At 47.7% G+C, this 20,467-nt stretch overlaps 2 protein-coding genes across 2 annotated transcripts in view; one reads left to right on the top strand and one right to left on the bottom strand.

Annotated features, from left to right (window-relative positions):
• MCM9 (minichromosome maintenance 9 homologous recombination repair factor) overlaps positions 1 to 20,467 on the top strand; it is a 266,670-nt gene that overhangs the window by 142,611 nt on the left and 103,592 nt on the right. The window lies entirely within an intron of this gene.
• The window catches only part of ASF1A (anti-silencing function 1A histone chaperone), a 52,444-nt gene continuing 42,366 nt past the window's right edge, over positions 10,390 to 20,467 (bottom strand). The window contains exon 4 of the mRNA XM_063917225.1: positions 10,390 to 10,897. Within this exon, the coding sequence (XP_063773295.1) occupies positions 10,685 to 10,897 (213 nt within the window). The 3' untranslated portion in view covers positions 10,390 to 10,684. The remainder of the gene's footprint in view (positions 10,898 to 20,467) is intronic.

Genomic DNA, 20,467 nt, shown 5'->3' with positions numbered 1-20,467 from the left:
GTTCCGTTTGACCATTCGTTTGGGGATGATAGGCAGACGAAAATTTAAGTTTAATTTGTAAGGCTGAGCAGAGGGCTCTCCAGAACCTTGCAGTAAACTGTACCCCTCGATCAGAGACTTTCTTGAGGTAAACCGTGCAACCGAAAGTGTTCCTGGATGAATAATAGAGCCAATTTGGGAGCTGTCGGCAGACCCGTCAATGGAATGAAGTGCGCCATCTTAGAAAACGGTCGACAATCACCCAGACGGTATTGTAACCTTTGGAACAGGGCAACTCGGTAATGAAGTCCATGGAAATATGAGTCCAGGGTTTCAAAGGAATGGACAGAGGACGAAGCAATCCGGCAGGAGGCAGACGAGGAGATTTATGCTGCGTACACTGTGGGCAAGAGTTGACGTAATTCTGTACATCCTTCCTCATGGTGTCCCACCAGTAAGATTTTTGCAGAAACTTGAACATCTTCTGGACACCAGGATGACCGGAGAACTTGGAGTTATGAGCCCACTGCAGTATTTTCGGCCGGAATTTAGTTGGTACAGACATCCTTCCAGGGGGAGGACCCGGAGTAGTGGAAGCAGCGGAAACAGAAATTGGATTCAGAATTAAACTCCGCTCAAAAGAATTCTCTTCATCTGTGGGAGTTTGTGAACGAGAAAGCGCATCCGCTTTAGTATTGAAAGTCCCGGCCCGGTACTTGATAACAAAAGAAAATCGAGTGAAGAAAAGCACCCATCTAGCTTGACGAGGATTCAAACACTGTGCGGTTTTGATGTACAACAAATTTTTGTGATCGGTGTAGTTAGTAATTACATGTTTGGCCCCTTCTAAAAGATACCTCCACTCCTCCAAAGCGGATTTTATTGCTAAAAGTTCCTGATCACCAATAGAATAATTCCGTTCGGCCGGAGAGAAGTTACGAGAGTGGAAGCCACACGGATGCAATTTCTTATCCGAGGAGTACTGGGAGAGAACGGTTCCGACTCCGACCGAGGACGCATCAACTTCCAGGAAAAAAGGTTCTTCGAAATTTGGTTGTTGGAGGACCGGGGCTGACATAAAAGCTGATTTTAAATAGGTGAAAGCTTCCATGGCCTCGGGAGACCACAAACCCGGGTTGGAGCCCTTTCTGGTCAAGGCGGTAATGGGTGCGACTATGGTGGAGAAACCCCTAATGAATTTCCTGTAATAATTCGCAAAGCCCAGGAATCTTTGTATTGCTTTCAAAGAGAGGGGCTGAGTCCAGTCACGAATGGCGGAAAGTTTCTCCGGGTCCATGCGAAGCTCCTTCCCCGAGATGATATAACCGAGGAACGGAATTGATGTTACTTCGAAGGTACATTTGGAGATCTTAGCATAGAGATGATTCTTTCGTAAACGGTGGAGCACCTCTTTGACCTGTGTCCTGTGTTCAGTAAGATCTTTGGAAAAAATCAGTATGTCTAAATATACCACAACACTTCGATATAACATGTCTCGAAAGATTTCGTTGACGAATCCTTGAAAGACGGCGGGGGCGTTACTAAGGCCGAACGGCATCACCAGATATTCGTAATGCCCATCCCTCGTATTGAAGGCTGTCTTCCATTCATCCCCTTCTCGGATACGTATAAGATTATAGGCTCCCCTTAAATCGAGCTTGGAGAAAACGTGGGCGCCACGAACCCTATCAAATAACTCTGTAATTAGTGGCAAGGGGTATTTATTTTTGACGTGATATCGTTTAGGCCGCGGTAATCGATACATGGTCTTAACCCCCCGTCCTTCTTCTTCACGAAAAAGAAACCTGCTCCAGCCGGGGAGGTAGAGGGGCGAATGAATCCCTTGAGAAGATTGGATTTAATATAGTCCATGTCGGACTATATTAAATCCAATCTTCTCAAGGTCGGCTTGAGTCTCGGGAAGTGACAAAGGATATGTGCGGCCACGGGGCGGCATCTTCTCTGGGATTAGGTCAATGGAACAGTCCCAAGGCCTATGGGGTGGTAACTGGTCAGCCGCCTGTTCCGAAAACACATCCTTGTACTCTTGATACGCCTCCGGGATAAGCTCTTCATCAGACTTAGAAGAGACACGGAGCGGACAGACAGGAGTGAGACAGTTAGCGTGACAAAAAGAACTCCAAGACAGAATTTGTGAAGTCTTCCAATCGATGTGGGGATTATGAATTCTGAGCCAAGGCATTCCGAGGACCAAATCATGATGCATTTCCGGAATCACCAAGAATTCCAGACATTCTTGATGTAGAGCTCCGACCTGCAGCTTAACTGGCTCCGTGCGCCACGTTATGAGACCCTTGGATATTCTTGTACCATTAATAGCCGTCAAAGAAATAGGCCGCTCGATAGGCCGTACCTTTAAATCCAGGCTTTGGACACAGGAAGAAGAAACGAAGTTCCCCGCAGCCCCGGAGTCCAACAGAGCCTCAAAAGCCTTGGAGACCGACTTGGTGATTAAAGACACAGGAAGCAAACAATCCAAAGTCGGAGAAGATTTGATCGTGACCCCCAACTTGACTCCTCCGGAACAAGCTAGGCCTGCCCGTTTCCCGGACGGGACTTGCAGAATTTGATGAAGTGATCTGCGGCTCCGCAGTACAGACAGAGTTTACCCTCGCGACGACGCTGTCGTTCTTCCGGAGACAAACGGGACCGGTTAATCTGCATGGGTTCATCCGGACTTGGTACCACCACTTGCCTAGAGGGAGGAAGCCGGAACCTGGAACGATCCGATCGACTACGTTCACCTCCACGTTCTTGCATCCGGAGATCCACCTTGATGCAGAGAGAGATCAGTTCCTCCAATGAATCCGGGAGTTCCCTAGTGACCAACTCATCCTTCAGGCGATCAGAGAGACCGTTCCAGAAAGCAGCCCTCAGGGCGTCATTATTCCAGTGAAGTTCAGAGGCAATGGTCTGAAAATGAACCACGTGCTGACCCACGGATTGGGAGCCCTGACGGATGCGGAGCAAGTCAGAAGAGGCCGTGGTCATCCTGCCGGGTTCGTTGAAAATTCTTCGAAAAGACGTGATGAACTCAGTGTAGTTGGAGACCAATGGATCAGATCGTTCCCATAGTGGAGACACCCAATCCAATGCAGATCCTTCAAACAAAGAAATAATATATGCCACCTTGGACCGGTCTGTGGGAAAGTTATGTGCGAGTAGCTCAAAATGAACTTCGCATTGGTTTAAGAAACCTCGACAATTTTTTGGATTCCCATTATAACGGGAAGGAGTAGGAAGTTGAAGGCGCGGACTGGTACCAGCCGATGGTTGAACATTGCTGGGAGCGGCAACAGGTGCGGCCATGGGAACTGGAGCCGGAATTACAGAAGCTAAGGATGCTTGAATCTGATCCAAACGACCGGACAACTCCTGAAGGTACTGCATCACCTGGCCCTGTGCCGCTTCCTGACTTTGCACTCGGGAAGCCAAATTCTGGATAGCACTTGATTCCGTGTTCCGATCCCCCGGGTACATGTGGCCTGAGTATACTATCACTGACCTGGTTTGGGAGTGTTGTGGACTTGGGGTTTCTTCCGATGACAGGGAAGAGGAACCGCTACTGGGCCGAAGCAGAGATGGCCGAATGTAGGTTTTCCTCATGCAGGATTTGGATGACAGGCAGGAGGCACGTGTGGATGCGGAAGGTCTCCTATAAGACAAGACTTGAAAAGGCGCTGATGAATTTGGTGAAGAATACCGTGAGCTCACATAGAGCGATACTGAGGTGCTTGGAGGCACTGAGGTGCTTGGAGGCACTGAGGTGCTTGGAGGCACTGAGGTGCGTGGAGACGCCGAGGTGCTTGGAGGCACTGAAGTGCGTGGAGACGCTGAGGTACTTGGAGGCACTGAGGTACTTGGAGACACGGAGGTGCTTGGAGGCACGGGGGTGCTTGGAGGCACGGAGGTGCGTGGAGACGCTGAGGTACCTGGAGGCACGGAGGTGCGTGGAGACGCTGAGGTGCTTGGAGGCACGGAGGTGCGTGGAGACGCTGAGGTGCTTGGAGGCACTGAGGTGCCTGGAGGCGCTGAGGTGCGTGGAGACGCTGAGGTACCTGAAGGTACTGAGAGCCACAGCAATACAGGAGCACTGGAGATCACAACTTCTAAGTAGAAAAGATGATACTCAGGCGCCGGAGCTCTGCCCGGCGTCTGAATTTGAACTTCCCGCCAGTACCTGATTGGTGGGAAGTGTTGATGATGTCACCCGCACCTTCAGTGGACGCCGGGCGTACCCGCGACGTCCACACTCACGATCGCGGGACGGAGCGCCGGGAGACGGAGACCGCCAGCGAGGACGGCCGCACGGAGACCCAGCGTGCCCGGAGGGGTAAGTACGGCGGCGGCGGCATGGCATGGTGTAAGTAAGCCGCTAGGGCGGAACAAGGAGCAAAGCAGCAATGGCAGATGCTGAAAAAGTTTTCCGCTGGGTGGAAAGACTGGTTAACGCTATATTAGCATTCTTCGTTCCGGATGTGAACGACGGAGAAATAGATTCCTCTGCAGACGCGATCTCCATCCGGGAGAAATACAGTCGTCATCGAGAAGTTTTCACTGAAGCGACAAGTCTGTGAGGAGTGCTTCCATGGGACATGTTGGCGTCTCGCCTCAACGAGAGATCTCAGAGATATTGTTCCAGGTCAGGGGACACTCAAGCTATAGCAGTGCATGTCCTTGGGACACCTTGGGTGTTTTCAGTCGGTCTAGGTGTCCCCTCCGGTTTCACTCTTCTGAAGGTGATAAACGTAAAAAGAACAAAGGTTCAGGCGACCCTCATTGTTCCGGTCTAAACAAGGAGGGCTTGGTATCCAGTTCTTCAGGATTTACTCATAGAAGATCCTTGGCCTCTTCCTCTACGTGAGGAACTGTTACAACAAGATCCGGGCGTGTATTTGATGACGTGGCGGTTGAACGCCATATCCTAACCAGAAAGGATATTTCCAGTGAAGTAGTTTCCACACTTCTTCAGGATAGAAAAGAAGTAACGGCAAAGCCTTACCACCGTGTTTGGAGAAAATGTGTGTCTTGGTGTGAATCCAAGAAGGCTACTATGGAAGATTTCAGCTGGGTAGTGCTTCTCCATTCTTTGCAAGCAGGTGTGGGTGCAGGCCTAAAGTTAGGCTCCATTTCAGTGCGGTTTTGGCCTTATAAATTTTCTTTCAAGAAAGAATGGTCAACCTTTCCGGACGTTCGGACCTTCGTGGAAGGAGTACTGCACATCCAACCTCCATTTGTGCCCCCATGGGCACCGTGGGACCTTGACGTGGTGTTGTGTTTTCTTGTGTCACAATGTTTGGAACCTTTATGAAAGGTTGTGTTAATATTTCTCTCTTGGAGAGTGGTCGTGCTTTTGGCTTTGGCGTCAGTAGCGGCTGGGTCTCACAAGAGCCCCTGTTTGATCTTCCAGGTGGACAGAGCGGAATTGAGAACTCGGATAATAGTTCTGCCAAAAAGTGGGTTCGGTGTTTCGCAGAAACCAGCCTATTTGATGCCTGTGGTTACTTAAGCATTGGCTGATTCGGGGTTTCTCGATGTAGTCAGGGCTTTGAATATTTCTGTCGCCAATTTGGCTCAGATTGGGGAAACAGAGGCTCTGTTTGTCCAGTATGCCCTCAGCGTGATTGGGGCGCCGGCGTCTCTGTAGTCTGTTACACGCTAGATCTGTGATACGATTCAGCGTGCTCATTCTACGGCTGGATTGCCGTTACCGAAGTCGGTGGTGACTCATTTTACTAGGTAGATGGGCTCTTCTTGGGCAGATGCCCGAGGAGTCTCGCCGGTTCGGCTTTGCCGAGCGGATACTTGGTCGGGTTCAAACACTTTTGCTAAGCTCTACAAGTTTGATATCCTGGCTGATGGGGACCTCATGTTTGCTCAATCGGTGCTGCAGAGTCATCCGCACTCTCCCGCCCGGTCTGGAGCTTTGGTATAAACCCCATGGTCCTTACGGAGTCCCCAGCATCCTCTAGGACGTAGGAGAAAATAGGATTTTAATACCTACCGGTAAATCCTTTTCTCTTAGTCCATAGAGGATGCTGGGTGCCCGTCCCAGTGCGTACTGTGTCTGCAGTTATTGGTTATGGTTACACTCTTGTGGTGTTTCTTTTCTGTCAGGCTGTTGCTGACGTTGTGCATGCCATGGCATGCGGTGTCTTATTATTGGTTGTGCTGACACACTGGTTGTGTTACGTATTCTCTCAGCATGTGGCTGTGTATTGTTCATGCCGTTGGCTGGTGTTCTTTTGAATGCCACGTTCTGCGGCATGTTCGTGGTGTGAGCTGGTAAGACACTCACCGTGTTTAAACAATACATTCTTTCCTCGAAATGTCCGTCTCCCTGGGCACAGTTTTCTAACTGAGGTCTGGAGGAGGGGCATAGAGGGAGGAGCCAGTTCACACCCATTCAAAGTCTTATAGTGTGCCCATGTCTCCTGCGGATCCCGTCTATACCCCATGGTCCTTACGGAGTCCCCAGCATCCTCTACGGACTAAGAGAAAAGGATTTACCGGTAGGTATTAAAATCCTATTTTTTTTTGTGTCGATTTCTTCGTAGAGTGACTGTGAACCCCACTTAGTGCACCGTGTCCCCTCGCATGCTTCGGGCAGATTACTGTTCCAATCGTAGTCCACGTGGATCGTTAAGTATGAAAAGGTTAAAAAAAAAATCATGAAAAACTCACAGCTTTTTATGAATGGATTCAAACATTGTTACTTTTTATAACCTTTTATTTTTGTGGGTAGATACATTTGAAATGTTTTTGTCTCTGTTAACCTTCAAACGATAGTGGTTTACAAATAAGGGGCAAACGACATGACTAAACTGAAATAAGGGTGAGGTTACAGTCTTGGATAAGACAGTATTACAATCATTGGGGTCAATTCAATTCAGCGCAGATTAAATAGCGCCAGGAGGGAGCTCCCACAGTTATTCAATTCAGAGCGATGTAATACCCAACGAGTGGATTTTAGTGCGAGCAGGAATCCAACAAAAGTACTGGCGCAATGCTGTTTTCTGCCCTTGGCGTGGCGTATACAACCTGCGCTGGGCACTGAAGTCGGAAAATGACGGTTCTTGCGACTAAACACCCTGTTTGGTCCACGAGAATCGGCCATCTCTGACATAACAGCGTTGAATTGAATAGCCCTGGGAACTCCTTCCCAGCGCTATTCAATCTGCGCCGAATTGAATTGACTCCATTTGATACGTGATTAGTACGAGTAGTAGATACTGAATAGCTCTATGTTGGTAGAAATAGATTGATAATGTAAATGCACCAAAAACTATAAATTATTTTCTTTTAATCCCAGTTTTACTGTACTCCATCTCTCTTTCTTCCCCTCCTTTCTGGTCTCTTCCTCCTCATCCCCAAATACATTCCCCATTCCTTTGTCTCTGTCTCCACCCATCTTTTGCTGTATCACTCTTTTCTCTCTGATACCACCTTTCATCTTTCATACAGAAGCCCCTGGATACTGAACACCACTGAGACCTAGGTTATTCCCAGGTCGTCACTGTTCACACAGAATGCTTGATGCTAATGTCCTCTCCAGACGCCCCTGAGCCCACCAATCAATAGCCTTTAAGTTTTTCTCACTGTAGCTGACCTGTGTTGGACCCAGGAATAACTTTGGTCTTGGACCCGGAGTGCATGACCTGGGTCGAACCTTTCACACAGAGCTGGGCACCGGGTCGCGGTGGCTTGCCACAGCAATAACTCAGGATCTCTGTTCAGTGTAAAAGTACACTTTTTTTTGTTCCCCCCCTTTTTTTCTCTCACAAACTTACACAACTTATCTTATATATCTGTGTTAATAAATACTGCATTTTATGTTCTAACCACCCCCTGCTTTTGCTGTGTTGTGTTCATTTATATTTTCAAGCTCTCCTGCTCATCCTACTTGTGGTTATCCTTAACGGGTGATATCTGGCCTACCTGTCTCCACAGCTGGCTGCCTGGTGTTACTCCACCAAAGACAGGAAAACCAGCTGCCCAGTGGACTGCACCCAAACTTAGAGATAACATTGCTGTAGCAGTAACTGAAATAGATAACTTTCTATTTACACAGTAAATATAGAGTATTGCTACTTATAGTACCAGGAAAGTAAAGTACAAAGTTGTTAGTGATCGTAATCTGTTTGGGGTTGCATTGAAAAGGGCAACTTTTATTTCTGGTTTGAGCACTTACTGAAAGGGTCAGATAATCAAGGGGACATGCTTTATCGCTAAAGCAAGACGTTGTCTGAAACGCCCTCCATTTAAATGTTGTATAAAAGCCATTACCTGTCAGATCTTGTGTCATTAATATCAATTTCCTCTATTTACTATAGAACAGAGCTGCACCTAATCCAGTACCACAAAAAAAACCCTTTAGAGTATAGCTGTATTCGGCAAGTGTTATATTTACCATTTTTTTTCTAAATTATTGATAACAACCCCCCCCCCCCCCCCTCCAAAAAAAAAAAAAAAAGCCACCCAAGACCAACAAACATAATATAGATAATGTCCCAAACTTAGGACAGTAGCTCTGGCTGTGTGCTTTCAGGGTTTATGCGCAAATTTTACTTATGAATACAGATTTTAAACATTACAGCTTTGCTTTTACGCTGAAATTTAGAAAAAGGCTAGGACACACCCTTCCCAACTATAAATATGTCTTCTCATTCCAAATTTGTATATAAAAAATATACACTAGGATTCATATTGGGCCTTCCCGTGGTAGGTGGAAGAATCCAGATACAAATCATCACCAGGCTAGCTTACATCTCCCAAATTTTTATATTGATGAGGAGCTTTCCACCTAGTATGCATGTAAGATGTACTTCTTTTTTTTGCCTTGCTCCATAAGATAGAATGTTATGCCTAAAGATTACCTTTCCAACCACTCAAATAGTTTGCTTGTTGGAAGGAAACTCTGGTAATCTGTCGGAGCAAATGACCATGTGCTCCCAAACACTGGAAAACGGAAGACAATGGTCTTTCAGAAAACAACCATTAATATTTAAATTAAATTTGTCTAAACAACTGGTTCTGTCCATGTTCCAGTATTTAGGAGCAAATGGTCGATTGTCATTTGCTCCCATACATTACCAGATTTTTGTTCCGACCATACGAGTTTGATGATAAAATTTACTGTATAGGCCACGATTTGTTGCATTAAGTACAAGACTGTCAAGTAATTCCATAAATTTGTATAATCTTGTGTTGCTCTACTCATTAAGCATCTACTATGCTTCAAATGGAAATGTTGAGCATTTCTTTTCTTTTTTTTTCTGGGTGGTAAGGGGGTGGGGGAGGATGGAACCATGGACTGAACGCCATAATTCCAAATATAATGAAAGGTGCTAACGTGTTGAGACTTGAAGTTCCGCAGAGAACATCTGTAACATCTTGTGTGCTGTGGAGTAACTGTCTAGAGAAATGATTCTCCAATTCAAGACACTTGCATCTGCTTGTAGCCTGTGACTACCAGAGTAACGCCAAATGCCGCTCTATTATCCAGCTGTTCTTGCTTAGGCCTAGCATCTCCAAATTCAAGCCCTTTGCCAGCTACCCAGTGCAAAAAGTGGTTCAAAGTGAGGGGCCAGTGGGAATTAGCCAGGTGTTGCAGCAGCATGATCCAGCGATAAGTGGTTGCAGATGCCTGTGGTGGGAGCCTGGGAGAAGCAGTTCCAAGTGCTGGTGTAGGAGCTTGGTGGTAGCAGAGAGTTATTTGCCCAAAAGGCAGTGGTTGGAGTTAGTAACAGGCGGAGATATTGAATCCCTAGTAGTGGTGACATAAGCCCACTTAGGTTACTCATGGACGACTAACCACCTCGATTTTACATATAAACGCGTGAGTGAGGTCATCCAGTCGCACTTGCTGTACTAGTGTAAAAATTACCTATGTGGCCTTTTAAAAAATTTGCAGAAAAACAGCTTCCACTAAAATCGGAATTTCAGATTAATACCAGAGTTCTTCAGCAAAGAAAACAATGGGGGGGGATTCAAATCTTATCGCACCCCTGATCTCCCGTCTAAAGTGACTGGAGATAGAGGGGCGATATTCAAAAGACCCCCGTTATCGCGCTAATCGTGCCCATTACAGTCGGGTTTAGGCGCACAAAGCACCTAGACTCGACTAAAGTCATAGGCAAGATCATGAAAAGATCCGTTTGGGCGCCCCCCCCCCCCCCGGCTGAACTGAACTTGTCGCGCCTGTCCGCAGTAACATTAGAATACTGCGGGGGGGAGAGATTTGAATCTCGCCACATGTATGCCTGCTAGTTATAGTTTGCATATCCATGTGTTTTGTATTATTGCGACACAATCATTTTACATAATGAAGTACCTAAACCTGTATCTTACCTTTCTATGGTACGGCGCTGAGAAATGTTATATACTCAATTAGGCGTAACAAGGTAGGTTTATTTAAAAGCACTAATGTAGAGCAAGAATGGAGAGAAGTAAAAGACCTCAAAATAAATACAAACCTTTAGTTGCTTTTAGCCCTCTTCCCGAGACTGTTATGGGAAGGAGATGAAAAATACTATATTTTGATGCCAACTTACTTAAAAAATAAAAAAAATTAAGTTCAAATTGTGTCTCCACCTAGAAGTGGTGGTTTGTGTTTTATGAACGCTTTTCCCAAGGTGTGCTGATCTGGGTGAATCCGGGTGAACTAGTCCTGTTTGTGGAGATGTCACATACAGTCCATGTGAGATTCTAGCATGACGTTCAGAGAGTTCTCTGAGGCGGGCCATCCTTTTGAAGCAGATGGCATAGCCTCTGTAGATAGCATAGACTGTAGGTTGGGGTTACTGTTATCTAGGTCATCTAGCTTTTCTGCGTTGTCCTCCCAGTTTATGTGGAACCTTGTTACTCTAGGATTTGATGCCAGTATGTTTCTTTGAAGCTGCAACACAATGAGAAGAATCTCAGAATAGGCATGAACAATAAGATGAAAGTATAGAATATCTTACACCTATATCACTCTATAGTTCTATTTTGAGCTTCATCGTCTTGTTTAGACCCAAATAGAAACTGGATTTATCTTTTCTGCTCAATTAATCATTTGTTTAGTATGGATAGGCAATAGAAGTATAATAGTTTTAAAAAGGATGCAGCGTTCTGTACATTTGTAGGGTATGTAGTCAGATTGTCCATATCCATGATGTCGACACCAGAATCTCTAACTATTATGCCAACATGGATAAAAGGACAGGAGCAATAGGGTTAGGCATTAACTCAAAATTGGTTTATTCTCGTCAACAAGACATTCTCATGCTGACAAATATACCAAGCCTATCAATAGAAATAAAGAGAAAATCAACTGCACTTCATCTTCTGTCTTCAGGAAGAGCTACCTCTGGAGTGTAATCTCAATGCACAGGGTATCACACAAGAGCCACATACAGCTATGAAATACAGGGGTGAAGGGGTTATAATTTGGGGGATTGGGTTGTGAGGCCATATGACCTGGGCACCTGACAGACACCATGACCTCCATTCTGTTGTAGATTTACTGGTGTGCTTAGGATCGATGGCCTTGCATTTTCTTCTAGGATGAAGAAATTTGATGCCATCTATATTACAGCTGAAAATTGTCCGCAGCTGGAACATGCTACAGGACAAAGGGCCTAATTCAGCATGAATTGTAGTTTTGCAAAAAATTGCAGAACAACAACTCCTTTCTCTAGCATGCGGGGGGGCTGCCCAGCACAGGGCAAGGCCGCTTCGCATGCCGGGTCCTCCCCACTGCTGAAATCGCATATTTAGGTTAGCCCTCTACCTTTGCAGCGTAGCCAGGTCGGCATGTTTTGGGTCGCAATGGTTGCGTGTGAGGCCATGCAGCCACCACAGCTCGCCCTCCAACCGGCCCGACCGCGCCCTCCTTCAATGCTGTGACGCCGCCCCCCGCCAGTTTTTAAACTACGACTGCAGTTTATGTTGTCACGCATGCGTAGAAATGCATAAATTGTCGAATAGTGATTTCCGCACTTCAGTGATCCATGCTGAATTAGGCACAAAGATCTTAAGCAAATCTACAACTGAGTGACGGAAACTGCAAAGAATTAAACAGTTAATTTGGCTTATATAAGTGCTAGAAACAGGTCTGGGCTTTATATTGAGGTTTCAGTACTGGGTTTGAGCGCTGGGTTGTGAGCTGGCAAACTCCCTCTGTGTTTCTCTGACAGGCTTTACTGTGGGACTGTCCCCTATCTGCCCAGTGTGTCAGTGGGTGTCGGTACACGTGTGTCGGCATGTCTGAGGCTGAGTGTTCTTCCCAGGAGGAGACTGTGGTAGGGACAGACACGGCTGTGGGAGTGATCATGTCGGCACCGCCGACTCCTGATTGGGTAAATGTGTTGAATGCCTTGAATGCTAATGTGGCCCTTATTAATAAGAGATTGGATAAATCTGAATCTCAGAACCAAGCATGGAAGAAATCTGTGGAGGATGTGTTATCACAGGTCCAGACCCCCTCGGGGTCACATAAACGTTCATTTGCTCAGTTGGCAGACACAGATACGGACACTGACACCAGTGTTGACTATAGTGATGCCAAATTAGACCCAAAGTTGGCAAAGAATATTCAGTACATGATTGTGGCAATAAAAGACGTGTTAAATATCATTGAGGACCCTGCTGTTCCTGATACTAGGGTCTGTATGTATAAGGGAAAGAAACCTGAGGTAACGTTTCCTCCCTCTCATGAACTGAATACTTTTTTTGAAAAAATGTGGGAAAATCCTGACAAAAAGTTTCTGATTCCCAAGAGGATTCAGGTGACGTATCCATTCCACACTGGGGATAGAGAAAAGTGGGAGTCTTCCCCCATTGTGGACAAGGCTCTATTACGGTTGTCTAAAAAGGTGGCTTTACTGCCTCCTGACACGGCAGCCCTTAAGGATCCTGCGGATCGTAGACAGGAAAATACGTTAAAATCCATTTATGTCACCACAGGTTCACTGCTCAGACCAACCATTGCATCGGCGTGGGTGAGTAGTGCTATTGAAAAGTGGGCATATAACTTGTCATCTGATATAGGTACCCTAGATAGGGATAGTATCCTGTTAACTCTGGGTTATATCAGGGACGCTGCGGCCTACCTAAAGGAGGCGGCGAGGGATATTGGCATTTTGGGAGCAAAAGCCAATGCCATGGCAATTTCAGCTAGGAGGGCATTGTGGATTCATCAATGGAATGCTGATGCTGACTCTAAGAAAGCTATGGAGTCGCTCCCATATAAAGGTGGTGTCTTGTTTGATGACGGTCTCACTGAATTGGTATCTACGGCTACCGCGGGTAAGTCGTCTTTTCTCTGACGTCCTAAGTGGATGCTGGGACTCCGTAAGGACCATGGGGAATAGCGGCTCCGCAGGAGACTGGGCACAACTATAAAGAAAGCTTTAGGTCTAACTGGTGTGCACTGGCTCCTCCCACTATGACCCTCCTCCAGACCTCAGTTAGAATCTTGTGCCCGGCTGAGCTGGATGCACACTAGGGGCTCTCCTGAGCTCCTAGAAAGAAAGTATATTTTAGGTTTTTTATTTTACAGTGAGATCTGCTGGCAACAGACTCACTGCAGCGAGGGACTAAGGGGAGAAGAAGCGAACCTACCTGACTGGAGATAGTTTGGGCTTCTTAGGCTACTGGACACCATTAGCTCCAGAGGGATCGAACACAGGACCCGACCTCGATCGTTCGGTCCCGGAGCCGCGCCGCCGTCCCCCTTACAGAGCCAGAAGCATGAAGATGGTCCTAAAAATCGGCGGCAGAAGACTTCGGTCTTCAACAAGGAAGCGCACAGCACTGCAGCTGTGCGCCATTGCTCCTCATGCACACCTCACACTCCGGTCACTGATGGGTGCAGGGCGCTGGGGGGGGGCGCCCTGAGCAGCAATATAAACACCTTGGCTGGCAAATCATCACAATATATAGTCCCAGAGGCTATATATGTGATAAATTACCCCTGCCAGAATTCCTGAAAAAAGCGGTAGAAGTCCGCCGGAAAAGGGGCGGGGCTAACTCCCTCAGCACACTGGCGCCAATTTTCCCTCACAGCTCCGCTGGAAGGATCGCTCCCTGGCTCTCCCCTGCAGTATCAAGCTACAAAGGGTAAAAAAGAGAGGGGGGGCACTAAATTTAGGCGCAGTATAACTTATATAGCAGCTATAAGGGGAAATAATTCAGTTAATCCCTGTATTATTATAGCGCTCTGGTGTGTGCTGGCATACTCTCTCTCTGTCCCCCCAAAGGGCTTTGTGGGGTCCTGTCCTCTGTCAGAGCATTCCCTGTGTGTGTGCGGTGTGTCGGTACGGCTGTGTCGACATGTTTGATGAGGAGGCTTATGTGGAGGCGGAGCAGATGCCGATAAATGTGATGTCACCCCCTGCGGGGTCGACACCTGAGTGGATGGTTCTGTGGAAGGAATTACGCGACAGTGTCGACTCCTTGCATAAAAGGTTTGACGACATACCAAATATGGGACAGCCGGCTTCTCAGCCTGTACCTGCCCAGGCGTCTCAAAAGCCATCAGGGGCTCTAAAACGCCCGCTACCTCAGATGGCAGACACAGATGTCGACACGGATACTGACTCCAGTGTCGACGACGATGAGACAAATGTAACTTCCAATAGGGCCACACGTTATATGATTGAGGCAATGAAAAATGTGTTGCATATTTCTGATGTTACCCCGGGTACCACAAAAAAGGGTATTAGGTTTGGAGAGAAAAAACTACCAGTAGTTTTTCCTCCATCTGAGGAATTAAATGAAGTGTGTGAAGAAGCGTGGGCTTCCCCCGATAAGAAACTGGTAATCTCTAAAAGGTTACTAATGGCGTACCCTTTCCCGCCAGAGGATAGGTCACGTTGGGAAACATCCCCTAGGGTGGATAAAGCACTCACACGCTTGTCAAAGAAGGTGGCACTACCGTCTCCGGATACGGCCGCCCTAAAGGAACCTGCTGATAGAAAGCAGGAGGCTATCCTGAAGTCTGTATATAAGCACACCGGTATTATACTAAGACCAGCTATTGCTTCAGCATGGATGTGCAGTGCTGCAGCTGCGTGGTCAGATTCCCTGTCGGAAAATATTGATACCCTAGACAGGGACACTATATTGCTAACCGTAGAGCATATTAAAGACGCAGTCTTATACATGAGAGATGCACAGAGGCATATTTGCCGGCTGGCATCTAAAATAAGTGCAATGTCCATTTCTGCCAGGAGAGGGTTATGTACTCGGCAGTGGACAGGTGATGCAGATTCTAAAAGGTACATGGAAGTTTTGCCTTATAAGGGTGAGGAGTTGTTCGGGGATGGTCTCTCGAACCTCGTTTCCACAGCAACAGCTGGGAAGTCTACATTTTTACCCCATGTTCCCTCACAGCCAAAGAAAGCACCGTATTATCAGGTACAGTCCTTTCGGCCCAATAAGGGCAAGCGGGTTAAAGGCGCGTCCTTTCTGCCCAGAGGTAGAGGGAAAAAGCTGCAGCATACAGCCAGTTCCCAGGAGCAAAAGTCCTCCCCCGCTTCCTCTAAGTCCACCGCATGACGCTGGGGCTCCACAGGCGGAGCCAGGTACGGTGGGGGCCCGTCTCAAAAACTTCAGCAATCAGTGGGCTCGCTCACGGGTGGATCCCTGGATCCTTCAGGTGGTATCTCAGGGGTACAAGCTGGAATTCGAGACGTCTCCCCCCCGCCGTTTCCTCAAATCTGCCTTACCAACAACTCCCTCAGGCAGGGAGGCAGTGTTAGAGGCAATTCACAAGCTGTAATTCCCAGCAGGTGATAGTCAAAGTGCCCCTACTTCAACAAGGACGGGGTTACTATTCCACAATGTCTGTGGTACCGAAACCGGACGGTTCGGTGAGACCCATTTTAAATTTGAAATTCTTGAACACATATATAAAAAAATTCAAGTTCAAGATGGAATCGCTCAGGGCGGTTATTGCAAGCCTGGACGAGGGGGATTACATGGTATCACTGGACATCAAGGATGCTTACCTGCATGTCCCCATTTACCATCCTCACCAGGAGTACCTCAGATTTGTGGTACAGGATTGTCATTACCAATTCCAGACGTTGCCGTTTGGTCTATCCACGGCTCCGAGGGTATTTACCAAGGTAATGGCCGAAATGATGATACTCCTTCGAAAGAAGGGAGTTTTAATTATCCCGTGCTTGGACGATCTCCTGATAAAGGCGAGGTCCAGGGAGCAGTTGTTGGTCGGAGTAGCATTATCTCGGGAGGTGCTACAACAGCACGGCTGGATTCTAAATATTCCAAAGTCACAGCTGGTCCCTACGACACGTCTACTGTTCCTGGGGATGGTACTGGACACAGAACAGAAAAAAGTGTTTCTCCCGGAGTAGAAAGGCCAAGGAGCTGTCATCTCTAGTCAGAGGCCTCCTAAAACCAAAACAGGTGTCTGTGCATCACTGCACGCGGATCCTGGGAAAGATGGTAGCTTCCTATGAAGCAATTCCATTCGGCAGGTTCCATGCAAGAACCTTTCAGTGGGACCTGTTGGACAAGTGGTCTGGATCGCATCTTCAGATGCATCGGCTGATGACCCTGTCTCCGAGGACCAGGGTGTCTCTGCTGTGGTGGCTGCAAAGTGCTCATCTTCAAGAGGGCCGCAGATTCGGCATACAGGACTGGGTCCTGGAGACCACGGATGCCAGCCTTCGGGGCTGGGGGGCAGTCACACAGGGAAGAAACTTCCAAGGACTATGGTCAAGTCAGGAGACTTCCCTACACATAAATATTCTGGAACTGAGGGCCATTTACAATGCACTAAGTCAGGCAAAACCCCTGCTTCAAAACCAGCCGGTACTGATCCAGTCAGACAACATCACGGCAGTCGCCCATGTAAACCGACAGGGCGGCACAAGAAGCAGGACGGCGATGGCAGAAGCCACAAGGATTCTCCGATGGGCGGAAAATCACGTGTTAGCACTGTCAGCAGTGTTCATTCCGGGAGTGGACAACTGGGAAGCAGACTTCCTCAGCAGACACGACCTCCACCCGGGAGAGTGGGGACTTCATCCGGAAGTCTTCCAACTGATTGTAAACCGTTGGGAAAGGCCACAGGTGGACATGATGGCGTCCCGCCTAAACAAAAAGCTAGAAAGATATTGCGCCAGGTCAAGAGACCCTCAGGCGATAGCTGTGGACGCTCTAGTGACACCGTGGGTGTACCGGTCGGTTTATGTGTTCCCTCCTCTTCCTCTCATACCAAAGGTACTGGGGATAATAAGGAGAAGAGGAGTAAGAACTATACTCATTGTTCTGGATTGGCCAAGAAGAACTTGGTACCTGGAACTTCAAGAAATGATCTCAGAGGACCCATGGCCTCTGCCCCTCAGACAGGACCTGCTGCAGCAGGGGCCCTGTCTGTTCCAAGACTTACCGCGGCTGCGTTTGACGGCATGGCGGTTGAGCACCGGATCCTGAAGGAAAAGGGCATTCCGGAGGAAGTCATTCCTACGCTGATTAAAGCTAGGAAAGAAGTTACCGCAAACCATTATCACTGCATTTGGCGAAAATATGTTGCGTGGTGTGAGGCCAGGAAGGCCCCAACGGAGGAATTTCAGCTGGGCCGTTTTCTGCACTTCCTACAGTCAGGGGTGACTATGGGCCTAAAATTGGGTTCCATTAAGGTCCAGATTTCGGCTCTATCGATTTTCTTCCAGAGAGAACTGGCTTCACTACCTGAAGTTCAGACTTTTGTTAAGGGAGTGCTGCATATTCAGCCCCCTTTTGTGCCTCCAGTGGCACCTTGGGATCTCAACGTGGTGTTGGATTTCCTAAAGTCACATTGGTTTGAGCCACTAAAAACCGTGGAATTGAAATATCTCACGTGGAAAGTGGTCATGTTGTTGGCCTTGGCTTCGGCCAGGCGTGTATCAGAATTGGCGGCTTTGTCATGTAAAAGCCCTTATCTGATTTTCCATATGGATAGGGCAGAATTGAGGACTCGTCCCCAGTTTCTCCCTAAGGTGGTATCAGCTTTTCATCTGAACCAACCTATCGTGGTGCCTGCGGCTACTAAAGACTTGGAGGCTTCCAAGATGTTGGACGTAGTCAGGGCCCTGAAAATCTATGTTTCCAGGACAGCTGGAGTCGGAAAGACTGACTCGCTATTTATCCTGTATGCAGTTGGGTGCACCTGCTTCAAAGCAGACTATTGCTCGCTGGATCTGTAGTACGATTCAGCTTGCACATTCTGCGGCTGGACTGCCGCATCCTAAATCAGTGAAAGCCCATTCCACAAGGAAGGTGGGCTCTTCTTGGGCAGCTGCCCGAGGGGTCTCGGCTTTACAACTTTGCCGAGCAGCTACTTGGTCGGGGTCAAACACATTTGCTAAATTCTACAAGTTTGACACCCTGGCTGAGGAGGACCTAGAGTTTGCCCATTCGGTGCTGCAGAGTCATCCGCACTCTCCCGCCCGTTTGGGAGCTTTGGTATAATCCCCATGGTCCTTACGGAGTCCCAGCATCCACTTAGGACGTCAGAGAAAATAAGAATTTTATTCACCGGTAATTCTATTTCTCGTAGTCCGTAGTGGATGCTGGGCGCCCATCCCAAGTGCGGATTGTCTGCAATACTTGTATATAGTTATTGTTTAACTAAAGGGTTATTGTTGAGCCATCTGTTGAGAGGCTCAGTTGTTGTCATACTGTTAACTGGGTATTGTATCACGAGTTATACGGTGTGATTGGTGTGGCTGGTATGAGTCTTACCCAGGATTTAAAATCCTTCCTTATTGTGTCAGCTCTTCCGGGCACAGTATCCTAACTGAGGTCTGGAGGAGGGTCATAGTGGGAGGAGCCAGTGCACACCAGTTAGACCTAAAGCTTTCTTTATAGTTGTGCCCAGTCTCCTGCGGAGCCGCTATTCCCCATGGTCCTTACGGAGTCCCAGCATCCACTACGGACTACGAGAAATAGAATTACCGGTGAGTAAATTCTTATTTTTTGCCTTATGTTCCTCCACAACAAAAGAGAGGCCATTTTCAGATGCAGTCCTTTCGGCCAAATAAATATAAAAAACGCAGAGGTTATTCCTTCCTCGCTAATAGGGGAAGAGAAAAAGGTAAAAGATCTCCAGCCGTCGCAGCGTCCCAGGAGCAGAAGACCTCCCCGGCTTCTGCCAAATCCACCGCATGACGCTGGGGCTCCACTGAGGGAGTCCGCACCGGTGGGGGCACGTCTCAAGCTCTTCAGTCAATTCTGGGCTCATTCGGCCCTGGACCCATGGGTTTTTAGAAATTGTGTCCCAGGGGTACAAACTGGAGTTTCAAGACGTTCCCCCTCACCGATTTTTCAAATCGGCCTTACCAGCTTCTCTTCCGGACAGGCAGGTTGTATGCGATGCAATACAAAAGTTATGCCTAAATCAGGTCATTATCAGGGTTCCCCCGTCTCAACAGAGAGAAGGCTTTTATTCCAGCCTGTTTGTGGTCCCGAAGCCGGACGGTTCGGTCAGACCAATTCTGAACCTAAAGTCCCTCAATCTTTACCTAAGAAAATTCAAATTCAAGATGGAATCTCTCCGAGCAGTGATCTCCAGTCTGGAGGAAGGGGATTTCATGGTGTCGGTCGACATAAAGGATGCCTACTTACACATCCCCATATATCCTCCGCATCAGGCTTACTTAAGGTTTGCTATTCAGGATTGTCATTACCAATTTCAGACGTTGCCGTTTGGTCTGTCCGAGGATTTTCACCAAGGTAATGGCGGAAATGATGATTCTCCTTCTCAGGCAAGGAGTCACAATTATCCCTTACTTGGACGATCTCCTGATAAAGGCGAGATCCAAGGACAAACTGGTCCAGGACATTACGCTATCCCTGACAGTTCTACAACAACATGGTTGGATCCTAAACTTGCCAAAGTCCCAGTTGAATCCGAAAAAACGGCTGTCGTTCTTGGGAATGATTCTGGACACAGAATTACAGAGAGTGTTTCTTCCAGAAGAAAAAGCTCTGGAAATCCAGAGTTTGGTTAAACAGATTCTGAAACCGGCGAGAGTGTCGATCCATCAATGCACTCGTTTGCTGGGAAAGATGGTGGCTGCCTACAAGGCTATGCAATTTGGCAGGTTCTATGCCAGAGTGTTTCAGTGGGACCTGTTGGACAAGTGGTCCGGATCCTATCTACACATGCACTGGAAAATAATCCTGTCCTCCAGGACCAGAATCTCACTCCTGTGGTGGCTGCACAGCTCTCACCTCCTAGAGGGACGCAGGTTCAGGATCCAGGACTGGATCCTAGTAACCACGGATGCGAGTCTCCGGGGCTGGGGAGCAGTCACACAGGGAGAAAACTTCCAGGGAAGATGGACAAGCCAGGAAGTCTGTCTACACATAAACGTTCTAGAGTTAAGGGCCATTTACAACAGTCTTCTTCAAGCAGAACGTCTCCTTCAAAACCTGCCCGTACTAATCCAGTCGGACAATATAACAGCAG

This window comes from Pseudophryne corroboree, chromosome 4, assembly GCF_028390025.1.
Source record: "Pseudophryne corroboree isolate aPseCor3 chromosome 4, aPseCor3.hap2, whole genome shotgun sequence".
Classification (NCBI taxonomy): domain Eukaryota; kingdom Metazoa; phylum Chordata; class Amphibia; order Anura; family Myobatrachidae; genus Pseudophryne; species Pseudophryne corroboree.
Note: the sequence above shows the minus strand (reverse complement) of the source record. Positions and strands in the feature narration are given on the sequence as shown.